Source organism: Condylura cristata, unplaced genomic scaffold (assembly GCF_000260355.1).
Source record: "Condylura cristata isolate star-nosed mole 26May11 unplaced genomic scaffold, ConCri1.0 scaffold00026, whole genome shotgun sequence".
Taxonomy (NCBI): domain Eukaryota; kingdom Metazoa; phylum Chordata; class Mammalia; order Eulipotyphla; family Talpidae; genus Condylura; species Condylura cristata.
The window spans coordinates 1,791,142-1,813,687 of record NW_004567127.1 but is presented as its reverse complement, the minus strand read 5'-3'; the positions used below and the strand labels follow the sequence as shown (position 1 = coordinate 1,813,687).

Genomic DNA, 22,546 nt, shown 5'->3' with positions numbered 1-22,546 from the left:
GGGGGTCGAGGTTGCGGATTTGGTGAGTTGAGTCCGAGGGAACCTGTGGGCGATGGTGGGGGGCGTCCTCTGCCTGCTGCTCCCGGAGCTGAGGGGAGAGACCGAGGCGTCGCTCCGGTTTTAGGGGTTGTGTCCCACGCAGGGCTTGGAGAGGCGAAAGGAGAGGTGGGGTGGCCCCAGGGTCCAGGGATGAGGGGCATTTGAAGGGGCGAGGTGAAGAGCTAAATTCGGGAATTGGGGTCGAGTTTGGCGGGGTCGCTGAGACCGGGGAGTGGGTGGAGACGTAGGGGGACCTGCAGGCCAGTGACTTGTTGAAGGGTGGTGCTTCGAGCCGAGTTGCAAAGGGCAGGTGAGGTGGTCTCTGTAGGTCACTGAGTCATTGGGGGTGGGGATGGACTGGCCCCCCAGGGGCTTGCAGAGCTGAGCCCTAGCCACTGACCTTTGAAAGTTGCAGGTATGAAGGTGTGGCCGACTGTTGGGGGAGCCGCGTGAGATGGGGATGTCCTGGGAAACAGCAGCGGGATTGGTTATTATGTTCCCAGGGAAGGGCCAGAGGCCTGAGGTGGTGTTGCTGGGGGCCTTCTGTGAAGCCGACCAGGCGTGAAGGAGGCTCTCTGCTGAGAGCTGGAGAGCTCCGGCCTGTGGGAGGGAGGGAGGAAAGAGCAGGTTTTAAGTGATAAAAAGGAGTGTCCTTGGGCTTGAATCGTGGCCCCAGAAAGGGACTAATAAAGTTGTTAGACAAGGCGAAGAAATGGACATACCTGTCTCTTGGCGGAAAGAGACTCTAAGGTGGACAGACATGTGCAGAGTGGAACTTGGGTGCAGGCAGCCCTGGGTGCTCCCTGGCCGAGACCACTGCGAAGGCTGTGACTGCGGAGGTCCGAGCCGTCAGTGTGCTGGAGCATCTAGCGTTGGATAGAGCTGAGAATTAAGTGTTCACTGTTGGAGGTTTGGACTCTGCCCTGAGCCCAGAGGTGCGTCAGAGTTAGCAGGTGGGAAAGATAAGCAGTGTGGGGGCTCGGGGAGTAAGCAAGAGCTCGGTGGGAGCACTCGCGTGTGGGTAAACCCTTGACTCGTGGAGACCGTGCAGTACCCTTGTCCTCTTGGTTTTGTTTCTTGACTGGATCCCAGTGATTTGGGAAGTTTCAGGAAGGAAGAAACGTCAATGTGAGTGATGTAACGGTCTTAGGTACAGATTTCAGAAAGACCTTAGTAACTTAAAAAACAGACAGGTTAATACAAGTAGCAGTTACAAGGCGCAACGATGCTTTGAGGAATGAGGATTCTGATAGTTGGTAGTTTGAACAGGAAGAGGAAATTCAGTGTGAGGTTGAAGCAGGGTGACTCCCATAGTTTCAGACCTAGAGAGTCGGTAGAGTTGGTATTGAACTGTTGGAATAGTGTTTTATCGGAACAGTGTTGATATAAGATGATGATGGTTCCAGAAGATGTGGTAGACGATAAGGTCACTGACGAAAAGATGAAGGGCCATTTTCCACCATATTCTCTTATAAGGCAAGTTGTGTGTAACTTGGCTCTTGAGCTAAGGATTCCTGACTCGGATTCTTAGATGACTAGCATAGGCGAAGAAGTACTTACACACCTGGAATTTATTCTACGGGATATCTCTCCATAGTGTCCGAAGTGTCTGCTTCTGGAAAGCCAAAGAAAATGCTCTCTGGCTTGTGAGAGAGAGGAAAATGCACGCGCGCACACAGAGTGATACCACACACGTCATAATCAGCGGAATACTTGGTGGCGCTCTGTGGCTACAGCCTTGGAGTGGGAGTCGAGAAGCTCGCTGTTGCATTGACTCATGTGTGACTTGAACATGTCTCTCACGTGTATTCTTCAGTTTCCCGTGGGTGACGTCCGGTGCCCCTGCCCTGGCCGCTGGGCACGCCGCAGCGCTGGCTGAGTGAGTGCCTGTCTGCAGAGAGCCCAGCACCTCATGCAGCCCCACTTTCTTCGTAAGAAACTCTGGGGGCCGACTAAAGTCAGTTTTGTCACGTTTCATCAAACACAGGCTTATTCTGCAGTTTGGGCTTTGTTTTTATACTAGTTTTGAGAGGTGAAGCCTTTTCACATTGAGTGCGGAAGGGTGATGATGGCTGGAGAATTCTAAGCAAAGGTCCCCAGGGGAAATCGGGGCTCTACTCGCTACCCAGCTAACCTAGGCTGACGCTGCCCCAAAGCTGTATGACCTTGAGCATGTTCCTTGACTTCCTGCTCCCTTAATTTTCTTCAGTTATGAAGTAATTTCAGTGAAATCACCAACTTGCCTGCCTTGGTGACAGTGGTGACAGCATCTGTGGAAACTTTACTTGCTCTAGACAGGACACAGCTGCTGATCCGTGTCCTCCATCCCCTTTCGCACCCTAACAAGCTGAGGTGTTCAGAGAAGCATGTGCTTTAAATGCATAAAGTAAAATACATGGAATTACTGGGAAAACAGTTATCAAATGTTAATCACCAAAGGTGAGCTGCTGGCCTCTTTGTATACATTAAGTAACAGAATGTAGCTGCAGGCCTAAGGCTGCTGTAATTTTGACAGCCCTGCTAGTGTCAATATTAGGTTGCAGAATCTGTAGCAACTGGTACTACGTGACACCAGCGTGTCCTTGGTCATAGGCCCTGCGACTGTCGTTGCCATCCTGGGCTGTTGCCGTCTAGTCAGGACAGCGGAACTTTCCTCAGAGGCATTTGCATGGAGACGCAGGTGTCCCAGCGGGCCGGCACTCTGCTCCCTGGCCCTCCTCAGCGTCTCCACAGACCCCGTGCGAGGTGGTGAGTCCCGGGTGAAGGCCTCCCCCACGCCAGCTGAGCTAAACGATCTCGTGGTCGCTGGCGTTTGAAGCCTTGCAATGTGTTTTCAGCGTTCTACCACACCACGAACAAGGGCGTGGGGAGAGAGGCAGGAGTCTATTTGCAGCCTGTGGTGCTGTTCTTGGTTGCAGAGGAAGGTGAGACAGTGATGAGGGGAGGCTTTTGTGCCGAATGGACTTTGCTTCTGTGAACACCCAGTCTTCTTGGGCTGGGTCGGAGGACTGTGCTCCGGCTTCCTGCATTTTGGGCGTTAGCGGTTTTATCTCCCTTCCCCGTTTTTGACCTCATTATCTTCTGACTGTTCTTCTTCCATGTGTCATTTTGGCCACAGAGCATTGGGAAACGGTTGGTGTCTTTGCAGTCAGTCTACATCGGGGTGTGAACTTTCCCATTCTCTTCATCCTTTTAGGACTGAATGCAGGGCTAGCTGGTGTCACTCCACTTTGACTTAAAATTTCCTGTTGGGAGACAGGGCTCATTCTTGGCAAGACCCCATGTCCTGATGTAGAAGAGAAAGCAGAGTGGACGTCTTGGGAGGTAAAGAAACCAACCGTCAGCACGTACCCCTCTGACGCAAGCCGACTGTGATGCGATCTGTTTCTGGGGAGTCTCTTGCGCCTTTACTCATTGCTGTGGCAGTTCCCAAGGCGAAGGTCATCCAGCTCAACCCAGGTCAGCACTGCCATCGTGGCCACTTTCCGTGAGCGGAGCCTTTGCGTGAACTCCCTGGGAAAGGCAGGTGGCGAGCAGTTAAATCGGTATTTAACAGGAATCATGTCATCCTTGGGGGGGTGACGCGAGGCCAGGGTAGCCCCAAGCTCACCGTAGTGCATGGCTCACCCACTGTTTTGAGTTTCTCTTGGGCGCTGGGTGCTAAGGTGGTTGATGTCCCTTCCCCAGGGAGTCCCTGTCGCACGTGGCACAGCTTTGCGTGTTGCAGGCTCTGGGGCTCCAAGGACGTGCCTTGGGGTGCCTGGCAGTCAAAGAGAACCTCACGCAGAAGGACGTTGGCGCTGAGCTTTGACAGGGTAGCCCCTCTTCTAAATGGGGATTGTTGAAATTCATTCTTACTTGCTTACCTTTTGTCAAGACTATTGACAATGTAACTTTTTATCTGCTTGTATAAAACGGGTTCGCTTCAGAGACCGATAGATTTTTACCTTTTGAGCGGAGCCACATGGGCGCCCCGGCGCGGGCTGGTCTGTGCGTCCCTGCCCCTGTGTGGTCTCCCCACCATGGGGAAAGGTTGGTTCTTCCCAGTTGCGCGTTTGTTCCGAGAGGAAGCTTTTAGTTGCTGGGTGCCAAGAGTTGAGAACGAGCTAGGAATGGAATCCTGAGGTCTTTTAGCTTCACATTCTAAGTTGCTCCTATGCCTTTTATGGAGTAGTGGACCAGACCTAGAAGTGAAATTTGTTAGACATGACATAGTCGTAATAAACTAGAGTTCTCGGAGCAGGAAAACAAGAAAGCGTCATTAGGAGACTTGAGACCAGAGTTGAAGAGGTGATTCTGAGCTGGGTCAGATCCATTTGGAAATTTTCATACAACTTTGTGACACCCTAATAGAGTCTGCTTTAAAGATTCCTGGGAAACTTGGCCTTGGGACCGTTTGGAGCTGCTTTCTTCTTTTCACCTTCAGAGAAGGCTAAGTGGCATCATTCCCGCTTACAGGGGCTCCTCTGGGGAGTTGTTCCGCTGGACCAGTAACGGTGCTTTATTGACTTACCTAAGTCACTTCTTTCCAGCTTTGCACACAGTAGGCACGTGCCCAGAGGGCATAGCCAGGCCGGTCAGCCGCTGGCTCCCCGAAAGCCCACGCACACATATCTTGCCACTGATGCTGCCATGTAGGGTCACCGTCGCGCACAGAGGCACTACAGCCTCACCGCTTCCTCTGAGAAGCCAGAAGCACAGCTGGACTCTTGTCTCGTCCGCCTGTGTGGTCAGCGCTCAGCCCTGCACGGATTCGGAACAGGCAGAAACAAAGTGAAGGTTCTTTTCTTACTAAATGCTCAGAAAGTCAGAAAATAGAACAATTGATTTTATTTGCCCTTAGTATTTTTCCAGTCTCTGAAAACTAAATGTGTACTTGGGGAGGGGGGTAAGTTCAAGGGCCTTGAAATAGCCGCCAGTTGGATGATAAGCCTTTTGCTGCTTTATTCCTGGGAACTTAATTGTGTTTATGTAGGAAGTAACAACCACCTCTCAACTCCCATGGAGTATGTAGAAAACCTCTGGAAGATGTTCAGTTACAAAGTAACAATGTTCGTTTTTTAAAGCCTACTTAAGAATTTTTCTTTGCTTTATCCTCCTGCAGTTGGGGGTCACCTCTGAGAAAGGGGTTCCTGGACACCTCACCCCCAGAATGAGCACTGCGATTTCGTGACCCTCGGGATTTGGGTGAGTAGCCTGGGGGTGAGTCAGTCGGGCATGTGGCTGGCTGGGAAGTGATCTTGTGGGTAAGCTTCACTTTCACGCGACAGGAAGTTTCTGAGCAAATGTCATGTGCCAGAGTCGGGAGCGAGTGCTGGGAAGGTCCGTCTTGGCCCTGCTGAGAGAGGGGAACGCTACACGGGGGTCATGTCGCACGGCAGTTCCGTGTCAAGCCAGAGCCGGGAAAGGATGCTCTGCAGGGCGCGCGACGGAGAAGTTTTGTGGAGCTAGGTGGCGTTCGTACCTTTCTCGCCGAAAAGAAATCACACCCGCTGAGATTCATCCATTCGGTGAAAGCACTCAAACTTACCACGGAAGGGTCGGGGTGAGGCGGAGCGGAGTCAGAATGATGCCCGAATTTCTGGCACGAACAGCGGGGTGGGTGCGGGCCTGCTTCCCGAACCGTGAAAGTCTGGAGGTACGTTGGGAGGGAGGCTTGGGGCTGAGGAGGTCAGCCTTGGTCGTGTCAAGTCTCAGACACGCGGGGAGCTGGGGTGGGCTGAGGAGTCGCTGGCCTGGGGTGAACTTAAGGATGAGAAGAGGACCTGAGCCGTGTCCCGGAGAGCATGCTGTCTGGGCTGGGCAGAAAAGAAGCCAGCAGAAGAGGCAGATGAAGAGTGAGAGGCAGGCAGGGGCGGCCTGCAGCGTGGAGGCCCAAGGGGGGGTCCCGAGAAACAGGGGCCCTGGCAGAGTCTGAGCGACGGCGGGGGCCGGCGGTGCCCTTGACAAAGCAGTGGCCGGTGTGATGGGGGTGGAAGCAGGTTTGATGGGTGATTGGCAAGGAAGGAAGGCACGGCTGTGTCTTGTCGGGTCAGTGGAGAAGCAGGCGCTGGCGGGAACAGACTCAAGCTGGTTTTTGTTTGGAGCTGGAAGATACTCCAGCACATCCCAGGAGATGCCCAGTAAATGCAGGGGCCAGAGGGGGCGGCCGGGGTGAAGCAGGAGAGCTCTCAGCACGCTGGGCGCATGGGCCCAGGCCATCTGAGACGGGGCTGCAGTTTGAGGGAAAGTGAGCCATTTTCTGTTTCAGTAATGGAGGAGAGAGAGAAGACAGGTGCTGATGTTGAAATGGATTTGCAGATTGGGTGGCAAGGGCGTCCTGCCTGGGGACCTGTCTCCTCCCTACTGAGTCCTGGGCAAGGCTGAGCACCCGGATGGGGAGGTTGGGAAGGTCCAGGTGTGGGCACTCGGCAGACCAGGTGGCGGGTGTGCTGGCCAGCCATCGTCCAGGTGGTGATTCACACTCGCTGAATGCGTTTGGAGACCAGCTCACCTGCCCTCTGGCCCGGTTCTGACCTGTGCACAGCGATGGAGGACACGGCTGGCCAGCTCTGCCCCCGTCCATCGTGGACAGGTCTTTCAACCTGTTGGAGCCTCCGTTTCCTCTAACCTGGGGATAGTAGAAAAACCTGCCTTCTGGGGTTGGGGTAGGTGAGCTAATCCTGTGGGCAGTACTTCGAAGTGTTCCCAGTATTTTAAGCATTTTTTAGGGAATTAAAAAGAGAAGCTCTCAGCCCTCGCTGGTGGTGCAGCAGGTTGAAGTGCAGCACTGTGAAGCTATTCGCAGCCACTGCAGCACAAGTTCGATCCCTGGCCAGGGAGGGACCCACAGGGTATAGCAGCCCTCTCCTCTCTCCCCGCTGCTCCCCTCAGCAGTGTGCTTTGTCTGTTTGCCTCTTCTGCTCCCCACTCTGTCTCTGGTGAAGCCTCTCAACCCCTGCACCTCTGGCTTGTACCCTAGTTCTGTATGCATAAAAAAAATCTTTAAGAAATAAAATAAAAAGAGAAACTTTGAATAGATCTAAGGAATTAGGACATTTCATTCTGTTGGAGGAAACTGGTTGTAATGAGCCATCTTGTGGAAGATCTTCCTAGTCCTTCAGCGGAAGAGTTGAGTGCCCACCTGCACGTGTAGGCACCAAAGAACCTCCTTCAGCCGTGGGAACTGTGTGAGGTGCTGGGCAGGGTTTTTTTATTTTGGTTTTTTTGCTCAGTCATCTTTAGTGTCAGGAAGGCTAATGCCGGGGTGACTTATTTCAACAAATCCCTTGGGTTAGGAATCGAAAAACCCTTCCCTAGGTGAGCTGATGTGTCTGTCCTGGGCTCTGCCATCTTGCCAACCATAAAATAACGGTAGGGAGGTGGCCTCAAGAAAGAGCGGGGTGGGAGGGCACTGACTGAAACGGGAGAAGCCGCTCGGGCGCGGCGCCATCCCCGTCTGCAGATGCCCGCGGGCCAGGGTCGGTGACTGAGAGTAAGATGCTGCGTGTACAAGCACTTTGAAAATAAAAGTGTTTTATGTTCACAGTATTGTTATTAGAATAATTTTACTACCAACTCATCAGGAGCGCCTAGCAGATTAACGAGGTGGCCTGACACGCGTAGTATATTTGGAGCTCTTTGGAAGCAGAGTGAGCAGACGCCCGGTGTCCCGGGCCCGGAGAAGCCAGCCGGGCTGGCTCACGCCGAGTGGGCCGCTGCGAGGCGCGGCCGTTCCTTGTGCGGAACCAGTCTTCAGGGGTAGCGTCTCGGTGTAGGGCTCAGGACCTGCCAGCGGGTGGGGTGCGGGCTGGCGGGCGGGCGTGTTGCAGCCAAGTCAACGGGGCACGGGCCCTGGGAGGGGCGCAGGGGTGGCTGCCTGGGCCGCAGCTGCTTTCCTTCTCCCAAGGTGACTGTTTTCTGATGGCTTTGTCCACACAAGGTCCGTTTGCTAGTCCAGGGTCACCCGCGATTCCCGGTGTCTGGCAGGAGGTTATGGTCGTACATGTGGGACTTGATAGCCATGATCAATTTTATACTTTAATCGGGGGTGGAGGGGTGGGAGGGAGCTGAAGGTGATGGGGGGTAGAAATACAGCTGTCATCAAGACCAAGGAGGTTTTTAGGGTAAGGGTAGCACGGAAACATCCCATAACATAACATTTTATTTTAGTCCTTTTTCCTCCTTTATTTAAGAAGTAAAAAAAAAACTAGTAACGAGCTGAGTATTTGAGCTTCCACGAATTCTTTTCAGCGTCTCAGGTAAAATAGCTGAAACTGTTGGAAACATCGGAATGAAGAAATAGACGTTTAACCCCGACAGCGATCCTACTCCCTGTCAAAACCTGGAATATAACTCATCTGTCACGTTCTGAGTCTCGCAAAAGTGTGTCAGCTGTGACCTATAAAGGGAGCAACTTCTGACTGCCTTTGACTTTTAGCCACTAATCCACACCTGCTATCCTCCCTCTTCGGACTCAACATCCCTTGGAGGGGGGGGGGGGGCTGTCCGGGAGGACAGGGACGAGAGCGCCTCTGGGTTTTCTCTGGGCTGGCCTGGCTCCCCTGCCTGAAGGGGGTTCGTGTCGGTTCTCTGACTAGTGTGGGGAGTGTGTCCCTAAACTGCGTCAGCCTAGGCTTGCACTGGATCAGAGATACCGCAGCCTTCAGAGATGCTCTTACTGTCAGGCCCGTGGCTCCTTCCCAAGCTTGCCAGCCCGGGTCCCTGTGGCCAGGCGAGGGACCCAAGACACGCACTTGGCGTAACTTGAAATCAGGAGACAGGACAGAGCCTGCTTGGTGTTGGCTCAGTCGCTGACTTCAGAAGCGCTTCCTTCAGCGTCGCTGCCCACGCCCCGGCACGTGCAAACACGGGTGACCTAGGTTTGAGGCCTGGAGTGAGAGGGCTTGTTACACGTGTGCGCCCTTGTTTGCAGTCAGGTGGGGGCCCCGTGGTTTCTAAGCATTGTTCTGAAAAAAGAAGCACCCAGGTTTTTGAGGGGTTTGTATTTAGAAGTAGAGAAATGGAAACGCTGAAGGTGAAAATGTGCCCTTCTGCTTACAAAGGCTGGTGCTCGCGGCCTGGGCGGGCCACGCCGGGGCGGGGCTGTGGTCACTCCTCAGCTGTGGTCACACCAGAGCCTTTGGCCAGAGTATGAGCGCTGCCCTCTTAGCCCCGTGGGTGCCCAGGAGGCGCCGGCCACACGTGGGGCTGAAAGCGGCCTGTCTCTCTTCTTGCCCCGGCCTCCCTGGCGGCCTGTGCGCAGCGTGCCCTGGAGATGCGAGATCCCCCTTCGGCAGCAGGAGGCGCACACCCGGAGGATGCTGGAGCTGCGAGGGGAGAGGACCCACGCCCACAGCAGAGAAAGGCAAAGAGGAAAAAGGCGGCCCGGCGGCCAGCACTAGGGGACGCGCCCACGCGGTGGGCCCCGCCGCGGCTCAGCAGCCTCTGCCGCCGCTCGCCTGTGACCGAGCGCAGGGCTCCAATCAATGCATTCCAGTAACCCTAAAGTGAGGAGCTCTCCGTCGGGAAACACACAGAGGTGAGGAGGCTCCTGGGCGGGGCCGCGGGGGCGGGGGGGTCTGCACCGGCGTCCTGGGAACACCCCAGCGGAGGAGTCCGCGGAGCTAGATCAGATGACACCCCAGTGGGGCGCCCCACCCTCCTCACCACTGCGAGGGAGGGCCCCAGCCACCCGGTCCGGTGTGCTGGACTCAGCCATGGACACCAGGCCCAGCGCTCGTCTCCAGTGCTGGCCTCTGTGCCAGGCAGGAGCGTGTGCTGCCGTAGCCCGCCGGGGGCTGGCATCAGGAGGTGCTCGGTGCCCGGCTGCAGCAGGCTGCCCCGCCGGGTGGCCGGGCTGGGCTGTCACAGCTGTTCTGCCGCGGCGGGGCTGAGGTGGGGGTGGCCGGTATTTTGATCTTAACGATGCCTGTTTGTTTATCCGAGCGAGTCTCGGTGTGAGTGTCGCTGCTCTGTGTACATAGAAACCGTGTCCGTCATTGGCAGAGCCCTGGAGACAGGTCCCCATGTGACTGCAGGGTTCCCGGCCCCGGCAGGCCGCTGCCCGACCCCCTCCCAGGCGAGGGCTGTGGCATGCGAACAGGGTGGGGGGGCAGGCCAGTGGCAGAGGTGGGATGGGGGGGTCACTCGGCCCTTAATGGTTCCTCCACGCCCGGTGCTGACCTCTGCGTCCCGTGTCTGACCCCATTGTCATCTCTCTCTTTCAGTAGCCCTAAGTCAAAGCAGGAGGTGATGGTCCGTCCCCCCCCAGTGATGTCCCCATCTGGAAACCCCCAGCTGGATTCCAAATTCTCCAATCAGGGTAAACAGGGGGGCTCAGCCAGCCAATCCCAGCCATCCCCCTGTGACTCCAAGAGTGGGGGCCACACCCCTAAAGCCCTCCCCGGCCCAGGTGGGAGCATGGGGCTGAAGAATGGGGCTGGAAGCGGTGCCAAGGGCAAGGGGAAAAGGGAGCGAAGCGTTTCCGCCGACTCCTTTGACCAGAGAGACCCCGGGACGCCAACCGACGACCCCGACCTGAAAGGTACGTCTGCGCATGCTCGCTCGCAGGGCGGAGGTCCGGGGAGGCCTCCGGAGGTGCCTCCGGGCCTAGCGTGCTTAAGTGGGACCCAGGCGGCCACTGGGCTGCGACAGTGTCCCCTCCCCTGCCCCTGCCTGAGGCGCGAGGCCCCTCCCATGGCACTCCTGCCCTCGGGGCGCTCGGGCGCATGCCCGCCGGCCTTGTGGCGTTTCTGGCCTCCAGGCTGTTTGCACTCAGCACCGAGCCAGTCGCTCTGTTCGGCCTGTGCCAGGCTAGGGCCATTTTTCTGACAGCTTCTCCTCCTCTCCATTGATGAGTCCTCCAAGGTCTGGGCTTTGCGCCCCCGGCTGCCCCTTCGCGAGAGCCGCAGACAGGCCGCCTGGCCCCAGGCCAGACCTGGCGTGGCCAGCGGCACCGTGGCAGCAGGCGCCGACGGCAGGCAGAGACGGGACGGGCGCCCGGTGGAGCTGAGGGAAGAGGAGGGGCCGGCCGTGGCTGGGGCTTTGTTCCTTCTAGTACAAAATCAGAAATCCGAGCTAGGCCAGAGTCTGAAGCTAGTGCACGGGCCTGTGAGTGAGGTTCCCCGACAGCGGACTGACTTCTTGTTACCTCTCCGCGCCTCCGGCGTGGGCGGGGGCTGCTCTGCGGGCCAGCGCTATGCTGGCTGCTCGGGGCTGTGGTCAGCCAGAGAGGGCACAGTGCTGCCCTCCAGGACTGGGTACACCAGGCAGCATGAGCAACTGCAGTAGAGCTGGTAAAGGTAAACTCAGAGGAGCTGGGCTGTGTTTCCAGCGGGGCCACTGGCCCAGTCCAAAGGGCTCCAGAAAGGTTTCCCTCAGCAGGGCCATGCAGTGCCGTCGGAGCAGGGGGCAGCGAGGGGCGGGCAGTGCTCTGCGACTGGCCACCTGCGGAGCAGAGAGTTTGAATGCTGTGAGGGAAAGCGGCTTCCTGTAAGCCAAGTCCTCCCTCCCTGAGACGCTCGAGGTGGCTTTGTGCTGTGCTGCAGTAAATGCTGGCAGGAGAAAGACTTGCCTCCTCTCTGTGACGCGTCTTCTCGTCCTTCCAGAATGTAATTCTGCCGACCACATAAAGGCCCAGGACTCCCAGCACACGCCGCACTCGATGACTCCGTCAAACGCTGCAGCCCCCAGGCCTTCCACCCCGCCCCTCGGCCAGGCGGCCGCCCCCGAGCCTGCCCCTGCTCAGAAGACCCCCGCCAAAGTGGTCTACGTGTTCTCCACCGAGATGGCCAACAAGTAAGTCGGCAGCGGTGTCTCGCTGTTGACCTGTGCGGGCCCCTTTTGGCGTTTGCGCAGAGGCCGGCCCTCGTGGCACCCGCTCGGACGATTGTCACCGGGACGGCCAGCCCCGAGAGAGGCCGTCCCGCCCCCAGGCCCCGGAGACAGCCACGTGCCGCGCCCTCGGCTTTCCTTCCAGAAGTATTCTGTGCTTTGGCAAATACACAGACGCGTCTGTCTTACTCGCGAAAGGGACTGGGAAACAGATCCACTTACCTGCCGCTTAGTCTTCTTTCTTAAAGTGACTTAAGTGATCCGTGTCCATTTTCGAATAATGATAATTGTAAGGTAGAAATAACTAGACTCTCTGGAACGCAGAGGGGACGTGGGACTCTAGGTGTGTGGTGTCTCTTAGGTGATGGATGGATTCCTGGAATTTTACTTACCTGTCAAAGTGTGACGAGTGCACCTCCATACGGTTTTCTGACTCTTCTCGCGTATTTTAAGCGTCCGAGTGGATCTCGACCAGCTCTGACTGTCTGTGGGTTGGGAGACGCCGCGTTTTCTCTCCTGGGGCTGGGGTGTGAGCTGGGATTGGGCCCAGGGAGAAGGTTTGTCTTAACGCCGCTCTGGCGTTGTGCCGGCTCTCTGACTCCCCGGGCGAGCTGGGAAGCGTGGCGGACCCGTCTCTCTCTCTTCGCTCTTCGCCCTCCCCACGGTGATGCTCTGACTGTTCTCGCGTGTGGCCCGCCTGGGCTTCACGTGCTTTGGCGCCGCTGCGCCTGTGGGCCGGCCGCCCATCGGTGCCCCCTTGTCTCCGCAGGGCTGCAGAAGCCGTGCTGAAGGGCCAGGTTGAGACGATTGTCTCTTTCCACATCCAGAACATCTCCAGCAGCAAAGCCGAGAGGAGCGCGGCCCCTCTGGTACGTGGCTCTGCGAGACCGTGGGCGGGCAGGGTGATTCTGGGGATGGGCACACAGCACTGGTGTGCCGGGCTGCGAGTCCCTCGCCTGGCCACGCGGCTTGGGGTGCTGCACGTTCCGCTAGAGGCTCGGGCGGGGGAGGATGCCCGTGGGGGCCAAGGTCCCACAGGTACCATCTCAGAGAGACCCTGTAGACAGAGCAGGTTTAAAACACTCACGAGCCAGTCGAGCAGAGAACAGCGCCGGCTAAAGCCACGGGGCGGAGGTGCATGCTGATGGCACCCTGAGGGGAGTCCAGGTGACACTCAGCGTCGGTCTCTTCATTTCAAAGCCGGAGGACCACTGAGAGCGACGAGCTGCTTACTAGCCCAACAGGTGTTGTAAACTCAGGTCTCTTCCCTGGAATTCAAGCTTCTATAATAAACGACGCTAGAAAATAATTCAGGGGTCATGTTAGGACACGTCACGCCCGACTAGATGAAAAGGTCGCTGCAGCCGTGGGCGGCACTGTCAAGGCGGCGCTGTGGGGCCGAGGGGCGCACTGGGGCTCAGGATGCGGGAGACAGGAAGCCTCGTGCCGGCTGGGCCTTGGACACGGGCACGTTTAGTAACACTAAGCAGCCACAGTAACCCCCACGATAAAACAGGGCGCCTGGTCGGTCCGTTGTCGAGGACGTTCCTTCTGTTGACGCAGTCGAGCGGGCCTGGCTTCCCTGGACGCAGAGAAGGGCTCGGATCCTCGTGTCCCTGTGGCTCGGGACGGGCCCTACAACATGTAACGCGCGGGTTTGTTTGAAACATCGATCTGTTGGAAGTGTGCGTTGTCTGGGATGCAGAGGGCACACTGCCACTCAGACCCACAGTTTACTGACATGCGCACAGCATTCCCACCTCTGCCTTCTCTGTCCTAAAATGAACCCACGGAGGGAGCTGGAGGCAGGCAGATCGCAGTTGCTGCAAACCCAGCGTTGGGAGGGGGGTGCCGGGCTGCTGCTGGGGAAGCCCACGCCCACCCCCGACAGAGCACACAAAACCTGACCGACAGAAACTCTTGTAAAGAGCCCTGGAAAAACTCAGATGGCCCCCATGAAGGAGCGCACCGCCCCCCGCCGTCCAGGCCACTCGTACCCCCGCACCCGCCTCTGCGACACATGCGTGGAGACCTCCTGGGGAAGCCGAGCGGGGCGCTCAGGGGTGCCCTCGGCGTTCGTGCGGCACAGGCTGCTCCCACCAGAGCCACACGCGACGCCCCTTGCAGATCGGCAGGCAGATGGCCTCCCCGCGTGGGTGGGGAGGAAGTGAAAACGGCCCCGAGGGGCCCTGCCGAGGCCGCGGGCGGTCTCTGGGCAGGAATTTGCAGACTGGACTCCTGGCCCCGTCGCCCCTTCCCTTAGTATCCTCAGCAGGACCGAGGTTTAGATCCAGAACACAGAACATCACTCTTCCAAACAGGTGTTCACGTCACCTGTTCCAGGTGAGCGTGCTTTCATCCAGGATCTGGTGTAGCTTCGGTTCTTAATAAATAATAAGCCCGTCAGCCCGCCCGCAGAAAGGGCAGGGTGCTGTCTGTTGGAAAGAACAGATCAAGAGACACCCCGAGCTAGATAGCCTCAGATTTCTCCCCCGCGCTTCCTGCCACAGGTAACCTTACTATAGTTAATGTACAAACTCCTATCTAGTATGGAATCGGTGATCGCAGACTGAAAACAGAAACCGGAGGTGTCAGGCCCCCTGGAAACTCAAGGCGGGTTGCGCGGCCGTCCCGGTGCCAGAGTGGACGCCGCGGAGCCTCCTGGCCTGCCGCTCGCGGCCCTGCGGCGAGCACATCAGGCCTGTTGACGGCGGGGACTCTGCGCACTGGCTGTACGTTCAGGGAAAAGAAGAGGCGTTAGGCGCAGCCTCCCGCACACCAAGTAACGAATCTCCCTGAGTCAGAAGCACACAGCAGACACGGGGCGGCAGGCCTGTCCACACCTGGAGACCGACACTTAGCACTCACCGCCGGTGAGACCTGACCTCCCGCCGGGGAGGCGGCCCACCGGCAGGACAGTGGGAGAAGCGCAGGCCTCTGCGTGTGCGCGGCGGGGCTGTCCAGGCGGGCGCTGCAGCCGCGAGGTGCAGGTCTGTGCGGGGTCAGGGCCTCGTGACGCGCCGGCTCTTTTTCTTGCCCTTCCGTTCAGCTTACCGACGACCTTCTCAATTTTTCTCAGAACACACAGATCCCTGCCCTGCGGAACGACCCCAAGCCTCTCCCGCAGCAGCCCCCAGCTCCAGCCGGCCAGGACCAGAACTCGTCCCAGAACGCCAGGCTGCAGCCAACCCCACCCGTCCCGGCACCAGCACCCAAGGCTGCCCCACCGCCCCGGCCCCTGGACCAGGACAGCCCGGGGGCAGAAAGCAAGCTGATTGCCTCCGTGGGCAGCCCCGCCAGCACCACCCCGCTGCCCCCCGACGGTACCGGGCCGAGCTCCACGCCCAACAACCGAGCCGTGACCCCGGTCTCCCAGGGGAGCAGCAGCTCTTCGGCAGATCCCAAAGCCCCCCCGCCCCCGCCGGCGCCCAGCGGAGAGCCCCCCACGCTGGGCGAGAACCCCGATGGGCTCTCCCAGGAGCAGCTGGAGCACCGGGAGCGCTCCCTGCAGACGCTGCGGGACATCCAGCGCATGCTCTTCCCTGACGAGAAGGAGTTCGCAGGAGGGCAAAGCGGGGGGCCCCCGCAGAATCCCGGGGTGCTAGATGGACCTCAGAAGAAAACAGAAGGGCCGATACAGGCCATGATGGCTCAATCCCAAAGCCTCGGCAAGGGGCCCGGGCCCCGGACAGACGTGGGCGCGCCCTTCGGCCCGCAAGGACACAGAGACGTGCCCTTCTCTCCGGACGAGGTGGTCCCGCCTCCCCTGGGCTCCCAGCCCGGGCCCACGGGGCCCGGCCACCTGGACCACATGACCCCGGAGCAGGTGGCCTGGCTGAAGCTGCAGCAGGAGTTCTATGAGGAGAAGAGGAGGAAGCAGGAGCAGGTGGTCGTGCAGCAGTGCGCCCTTCAGGACATGATGGCGCATCAGCACGGGCCTCGCGGCATGGTCCGGGGGCCGCCCCCGCCCTACCAGATGACCCCCGGGGACGGCTGGGGGCCCGGGGCTGCCGAGCCGTTTGCCGACGGGCTCAACATGCCGCACGCCCTGCCCCCGAGGGGGATGGCTCCCCACCCCAACATGCCGGGGAGCCAGATGCGCCTCCCGGGGTTTGCAGGGATGATGAACTCTGACATGGAGGGGCCCAGTGTCCCCAACCCAGCGTCCAGACCGGGTCTTTCTGCAGTCAGTTGGCCAGACGATGTGCCAAAAATCCCAGACGGTCGAAACTTCCCGCCCGGCCAGGGTGTCTTCAGTGGCCCCGGCCGAGGCGAGCGCTTCCCCAACCCCCAGGGACTGTCTGAGGAGATGTTCCAACAGCAGCTGGCAGAGAAGCAGCTCGGGCTGCCCCCGGGGATGAGCATGGAAGGGGTCAGGCCCAGCCTGGAGATGAACAGGATGATCCCAGGCACCCAGCGGCACATGGAGCCCGGGAATAACCCCATTTTCCCGCGGATACCAGTGGAGGGCCCCCTGAGCCCTTCCAGGGGCGACTTTCCTAAAGGAATGCCCCCCCAAATGGGCCCCGGCCGGGAGCTGGAGTTCGGGATGGTCCCTGGAGGGATGAAGGGAGAGGTCAGCCTAGGCGTCTCCATGGGGTCCAACTCGCAGATGATACCTCAGAAGATGCGAGAGGCCGGGGCGGGCCCTGAGGACATGATGAAGCTGCGCCCGGGCGGCGACGCGTTGCCCGCCCAGAAGATGGTGCCCCTGCCCTTCGGAGAGCACCCTCAGCACGAGTACGGCGCGGGCCCCCGGCCGTTCCTCCCCATGTCTCAGGGGCCCGGCGGCGGCTTGCGGAACCCCAGAGAGCCCCTGGGGCCCGACCAAAGGACTAACAGCCGGCTCAGTCACATGCCGCCACTACCTCTCAACCCTCCCGGGAACCCCGCCAGCCTCAGCACCGCGCCCCTGGTCCAGCGGGGCCTGGGGCGGAAGCCTCTGGACATCTCCGCGGCAGGCAGCCAGGCGCACTCCCCAGGCATCAACCCGCTGAAGTCGCCCACGATGCGCCAAGTCCAGTCTCCCATGCTGGGCTCACCCTCGGGGACCCTCAAGTCCCCCCAGACCCCGTCACAGCTGGCGGGCGTGCTGGCGGGCCCGGCTGCCGCCGCTTCCATCAAGTCCCCCCCAGTTCTGGGGTCTGCTGCTGCTTCGCCTGTTCACCTCAAGTCTCCGTCACTTCCTGCCCCGTCGCCTGGCTGGACCTCCTCTCCGAAACCTCCCCTGCAGAGTCCCGGGATCGCTCCAAACCACAAAGCGCCCCTCCCCCTGGCCTCCCCAGCCATGCTGGGGAGCGTGGAGTCAGGTCAGTATGCGGCCTCACAGGGCTCACGGCTGGGGTGCAGGGCGGGTTCGTCCGCCCTAAGGATACCGGTGTGGGTGTGGGCGTGGCCTTGGCCGACGGGCGCCTGCTCAAGCCCGCGGGGTTGGCATGAGCGCGGGCTCCTGGCAGAGACGCGGGAGCAGAGCAGAGGGTAAGCGGCAGGAGAGGGCTGCTGAGGAGCCCCAGGCGGAGGGAGGAGTCCCCGGGCCAGTGAGGCGAGCGGGGAGGTGGCCGTAGGCTGAAGAAACCGTCTACCTCTAGGGAGCCCCCAGGGGGTGGCCCTTGTCCAGAGGTCGGGTATGACCGAGTGACGGGCGGGCGAGAGGTCTGCGGTCTCGCCTCCATGTTGCCCGCAGAAAGCGCCCCCAGACCACCTCGGCAGGCTCTGCCCCCGCAGACCAGCTCCGCCCCGTGAGTCTTCTTGCCGGCGGTGGTTTTGTGACTGGCACGGAGGTGGCAGGGGAGATGGGCACTGAGGTGTAAACACCGCGGCCGTGCTGTCCCCGCGTCAGAGGCCAGAGGAGGAAGAGGAGACCAGCCTGCCCGCCGGGGCCAGGCAGCACGCAGCCCCAGGGCGCCCTGGGTGCGCGGTCGCTGGGCTCGCGGGGCTCGCGGGGCCTCGGGCGCCTGCTCCAGGGTCGGACTCCAGTCTGCCGGGCGGGGAAGTCCCACTGATTGCGCCTATTTTCAGCAAAACGTTTGTCTGTGAGCCCCACTTCCCCGGGCTTGGGCCAGCATTTCGAGCACATTTGTTCCTGGTGAATTTGTCTTCCAGGGGCTGACCCCGCGTGCGCTCGGCCCTCTCCCTTGGGCCAGGAGCTGGGGCGGGGGAGGGGCGCGGTCTGACCACACGTCTTGTCCATGTGTCTCCGCCGGCCTTGCTGGCTCCAAGTCGGGGCCGGCGCCTTCGAGAGGAATCTAATTTGCCGCCTGTTTTTTCTTTCTAATTTCGCTTTCTCCTCCCAGGGGGCCCCCCGCCCCCCACAGCCAGCCAGCCTGCCTCTGTGCCGATCCCCGGGAGCCTCCCCTCCAGCACCCCTTACACCATGCCCCCAGAGCCCACCCTTTCCCAGAACCCGCTCTCGATCATGATGTCCCGAATGTCCAAGTTTGCGATGCCCAGCTCCACCCCGCTGTACCACGATGCCATCAAGACCGTGGCCAGCTCCGATGACGACTCCCCTCCAGCTCGCTCTCCCAACTTGCCGTCGATGAATAACATGCCAGGTGAGGGGTCGGGAGACAGGCAGGGCGCACGCTCGCGTGGGCCGAGGCCGCAGCAGCCGATGGAGGCCCAGCGCGCCCGTGTGCTGGCGGGCGGGGCAGGGAAGCGGGCCCTTCTCGCCTGGCCTGTGGACAGCATCTGGAGCGGGAAACCAGCTCATGGAAAGTGTTAGTCCGGAGCGGTACCTAAAGCAGTCTCTGCTCAGCACGCCGCCCGCGTGCTCGGCTGCCAGGTGTTCTCCTGGGAGCGCGATCTCAGCCACGGGCAGCCACGGCATTGCAGGCCGTGGAAAGCCCCTGCTTCCAGCGAAGCTTCCTTAGGGCTAGATGGGTGGACTCCCCCTTCCCTTCAGGGGACTCCGCCCCACTCCCCCTGGTGCTCAGCGAGCGGGAGGTGCGGGGCGTGTGGCTGTCCCCGCCGCCCTGGCTGTGGGGTACACTCTGCAGCAGGCCTGGCTGGCAGACTAGACACGCTCTGTGGCGGCAGGGCGCCCAGGCGTGCCCCAGGTGCCAGGCGTCCCGGGCAAGCCGAGTGCTGCCCTTTCCCGTTCACAGCGGTCTGTCCTCGGACATCCCACGCCGGAGTTGGGGACAGCGTGGGGTGCGGCGCGGGGTGGCCTTGTTCTGCATCTGGGGCCTGCAGGCGGGCGAGCTCGGTGCCCTCTCCGGAAAGGACCACGCGGGCGCCACTCGGTTGCCTTCTTGTTAAACGTCCGCAGTGAAGGAAACCGCACCCCTCTGGCCTTCACACAGGAGCCGTTCTCCTCGGCCCTCTCCTGCAGCGCCGAGGCCGCAGCGCACGATGCTGGCAGAGAGTCTCCCAGAGCCCAGATCACGGGCCCAGAGCCTGCCGGGATCCTTTGGGGACGGGATCGTGGGCTGTGCACGCCCGGCGTTCTGTGCTAACTTGACTTGTGCAGTTCCTTTCGTTGACTCTTTATTTTTATTTGGTATCTTTATTTTTCTAGGAATGGGCATTAATACGCAGAATCCTCGAATTTCAGGTCCAAACCCCGTGGTTCCGATGCCAACCCTCAGCCCGATGGGAATGACCCAGCCGCTTTCACACTCCAGTCAGATGCCCTCCCCGAGTGCCATGGGGCCCACCATGCCTCCTCATGGCGTCCCGATGGGGCCTGGCCTGATGTCACACAATGCCATCATGGGGCACGGCTCCCAGGAGCCGCCTCTGGCGCCTCAAGGACGGATGGGCTTCCCCCAGGGCTTCCCCCCGGTACAGTCTCCCCCACAGCAGGTGCCCTTTCCTCACAACGGCCCCAGTGGGGGGCAGGGCAGCTTCCCAGGAGCTATGGGGTTCCCCGGAGAAGGCCCCCTTGGCCGCCCCAGCAACCTGCCCCAAAGTTCAGCAGATGCAGCACTTTGCAAGCCGGGAGGCCCCGGGGGGCCCGACTCCTTCGCTGTCTTGGGGAACAGCATGCCTTCGGTGTTTACAGACCCGGACCTGCAGGAGGTCATCCGACCTGGGGCCACCGGGATCCCCGAGTTTGATCTGTCTCGCATCATCCCATCGGAGAAGCCCAGCCAGACACTGCAATATTTCCCTCGGGGAGAGGTCCCGGGCCGGAAGCAGCCCCAGGGTCCTGGACCTGGGTTTCCGCACATGCAGGGGATGATGGGCGAGCAGGCGCCCAGGATGGGACTAGCACTGCCTGGCATGGGTGGGCCAGGGCCAGTGGGCACGCCGGACATACCTCTCGGGACGGCGCCGTCCATGCCGGGCCACAACCCCATGAGACCACCAGCCTTTCTCCAGCAAGGCATGATGGGCCCTCACCACCGGATGATGTCACCAGCACAGTCGGCGGTGCCCGGCCAGCCCGCCCTGATGAGCAACCCGGCGGCCGCCGTGGGCATGCTCGCCGGCAAGGATCGGGGGCCCGCGGGGCTCTACGCCCACCCCGGGCCCGTGGGCTCACCGGGCATGATGATGTCCATGCAGGGCATGGTGGGCCCGCAACAGAACATCATGATCCCCCCGCAGATGCGGCCCCGGGGCGTGGCCACCGACGTGGGCATGGGCGGCTTCAGCCACGGGCCCGGCAACCCCGGAAACATGATGTTTTAAGCTGCTAAGCGTGGGTGTGGCGCCAAGCTCGGCCGGGCGCCACGAGGCCCGAGGCCGGCGCGCGGGAGGGCTCGCGAGTGCGTGGGTGAGCCTGAGAGCCGAGCGCCATCTGAGCAACAGGTGTGTTTCTTTAAGGTTTATTTTTTAAAGATTATTTTTGTGGACTTGGGCGCTGGCGGCGCCGCCCTGTATGTTTACGTCCCCGGACTGGCTTCTCCCAGGGTTCGGTTCTGGTTTCGTTTCTTGCTTTGGGCTTTATTTTTGTGTGTACTGTACCATATTGTAAAAGGGATTTTAGCAGAGACCTTAGTCTTTGGGACAGGAGCAGGAATGCTGGGCTGTTTACTCTGGTGGAGAATCCGTCTTCGGCCCTCCGGACTATTTTCTTTCAACTCCAGTGTATAGAAAAACCAAACTACGACCTCAGAGCAGAGTATTAATGAAAAGCACAAAAAGGAACTAAGTTCAGCGCGGGGCGGGGGGAGGGTTTCTTTCTAAGGTGACGCTACGTAGGGGTTTGTCTCGTCCGGCGCGCCAGCGCCCGCCCACGCCCCCAGCCCGCAGAGCCTCGGGCCGCCCCGCCGGCCCTCCCTTGGATCCCCGGCGCCGTGTCCCCCGCGTGCCCCACTGGTGACCCCGCCCGAGGCTCCGGTCCTCCCTTCGGGCAGCTGCAGGACACCACAACCCTTGGGGCCCTCGGTGTGCAGAGGCCTCGCACCCGCCGGGGGGCCTGGGCCCGTGTGCTCCCTCCGCCGCCCCTGCCCACCTCGTTTCCGTTCTTTGATTAGGAATTCCCAAGTGGACTTCATTGCTGTGGGAGTGGAACCGACGCTAAAAGCTATCCAGGATTTTGTTTTTGTTTTTAATTTTGTGGTTCCTCCCCTCCCCGCCCCCCCATGCGTAAAACGTTCTGTGTAACCTCCATTAAATTTGGTACAAAACCACTCACCAGAGAGCTGTGGTGTCAGAAAAATAAAATATATTGTTTCTTACAAAACTGAACCGCCTTCCTGTCCGTGTGCGTCTGCTGGTTTAGTATCGGGCTTTGCAGCCGCGCGACCGGAAAAGTCGCTCCGGCAGGGGTCGACGGGTGGGGAGGCTGGGGGGCGCCAGTGGCCTCCGGGTCGAGCTGCTGCTAGGGCAACCTGGCCCACCGCTGGCCTTCACCTGCAGGGGCAGCGAGCGGACTTTGCTTGGGGTGCATGTGAGTCGGTTTAACCGTGTCAAGTCAGGCGACCGGAGCACAGTTTGGGGGAGCAAGCTCTTGAGTGTCCCCGCGTCTTGTTATCAAGTCTTGTGAGTCGTGGTTTGGCTCCGGGTCTGGCGGCTCTCCCTGCCGCCCCGCCAGGCCTCCCCTGCCCCACCCCAGCACCCGAGTCCTGCCTGGCGTGTGTCCCGGGCCTGGCGGTGTCTTCGTGCACGGAGCTTGCCCGTGTGCGTGCGTGCGGTGCACGCACGTGTGTGCTGTGTTGCGCTGAGTGAGGCGGCGTCTGGCACGTTTGTCCGCAGGTCAGCAGAGGGAAGGGAGGCAGGTACAGAGGCATCCGGCAGCCTGGCACAAACCCGCTCTGCTGGCGTCTCGCATCTGCCTCGCCTGGACTCTGTCCCAGGGAGCGGTGTTCTTGGGGGCGGCTTCCTCGGCCTCCAGCAGCCCAGGCTGCCGGTAACAGCCACCTGGGGGGGGGGGGGGGGGGGGCAGCAGGCGGCGCCCCATCACCCCCATCACCTCCAGCTGGTTCTCTGGCTGCTTCCTGAGGGGCCGTGGTCAGCACAGAGGAGAAAAGCAAGCCTGTTCCGGACTCCGGGGTCACGCAGAAACTGGGAGAATTAAATGATCTGTGCCACAAACTCAGCCACGTGCCTGGGTTCACTGAAGTCTACCGAGAGCAGGTGAGGCGAGGGCCCCTGGGAGGCTGAGCGCTGGCGTCTGTCCGCCGCCCCGGTTCCTGGATGTGCTGCTGTCCCTGGTGGTTGTGGCCGGTCTCACCGCTTCTGCCCCAGGCGGGTAGTCTGAGCAGGCCCCTTGGAAGGGGGCAGGGCTGGGCGGAGCGGGGAG

The 22,546-nt window shown here is 60.3% G+C and overlaps 1 protein-coding gene across 4 annotated transcripts; it reads left to right on the top strand.

Annotated features, from left to right (window-relative positions):
- Nucleotides 1-2,759: 2,759 nt before the first annotated feature.
- Nucleotides 2,760-21,477, top strand: BCL9 (B-cell CLL/lymphoma 9). Of its 4 annotated transcripts, XM_012730181.1 has the most exons (10): nt 2,760-2,787; nt 3,236-3,498; nt 5,144-5,226; nt 9,284-9,559; nt 10,248-10,564; nt 11,628-11,817; nt 12,623-12,722; nt 14,933-17,162; nt 18,147-18,407; nt 19,373-21,477. In XM_012730181.1, the coding sequence occupies exons 4-10, from the start codon at nt 9,507-9,509 to the stop codon at nt 20,488-20,490; spliced, it is 4,269 nt and encodes a 1,422-aa protein (XP_012585635.1). In that variant the 5' UTR covers nt 2,760-2,787; nt 3,236-3,498; nt 5,144-5,226; nt 9,284-9,506; the 3' UTR covers nt 20,491-21,477. The 4 variants fall into 4 exon arrangements, with proteins under 4 accessions (XP_012585635.1, XP_004689645.1, XP_012585636.1 ...); XM_004689588.2 differs by lacking the exon at nt 2,760-2,787 and having other exon boundaries at nt 3,080-3,363; XM_012730182.1 differs by lacking the exon at nt 2,760-2,787 and having other exon boundaries at nt 3,080-3,498; nt 10,251-10,564.
- Nucleotides 21,478-22,546: the final 1,069 nt, after the last annotated feature.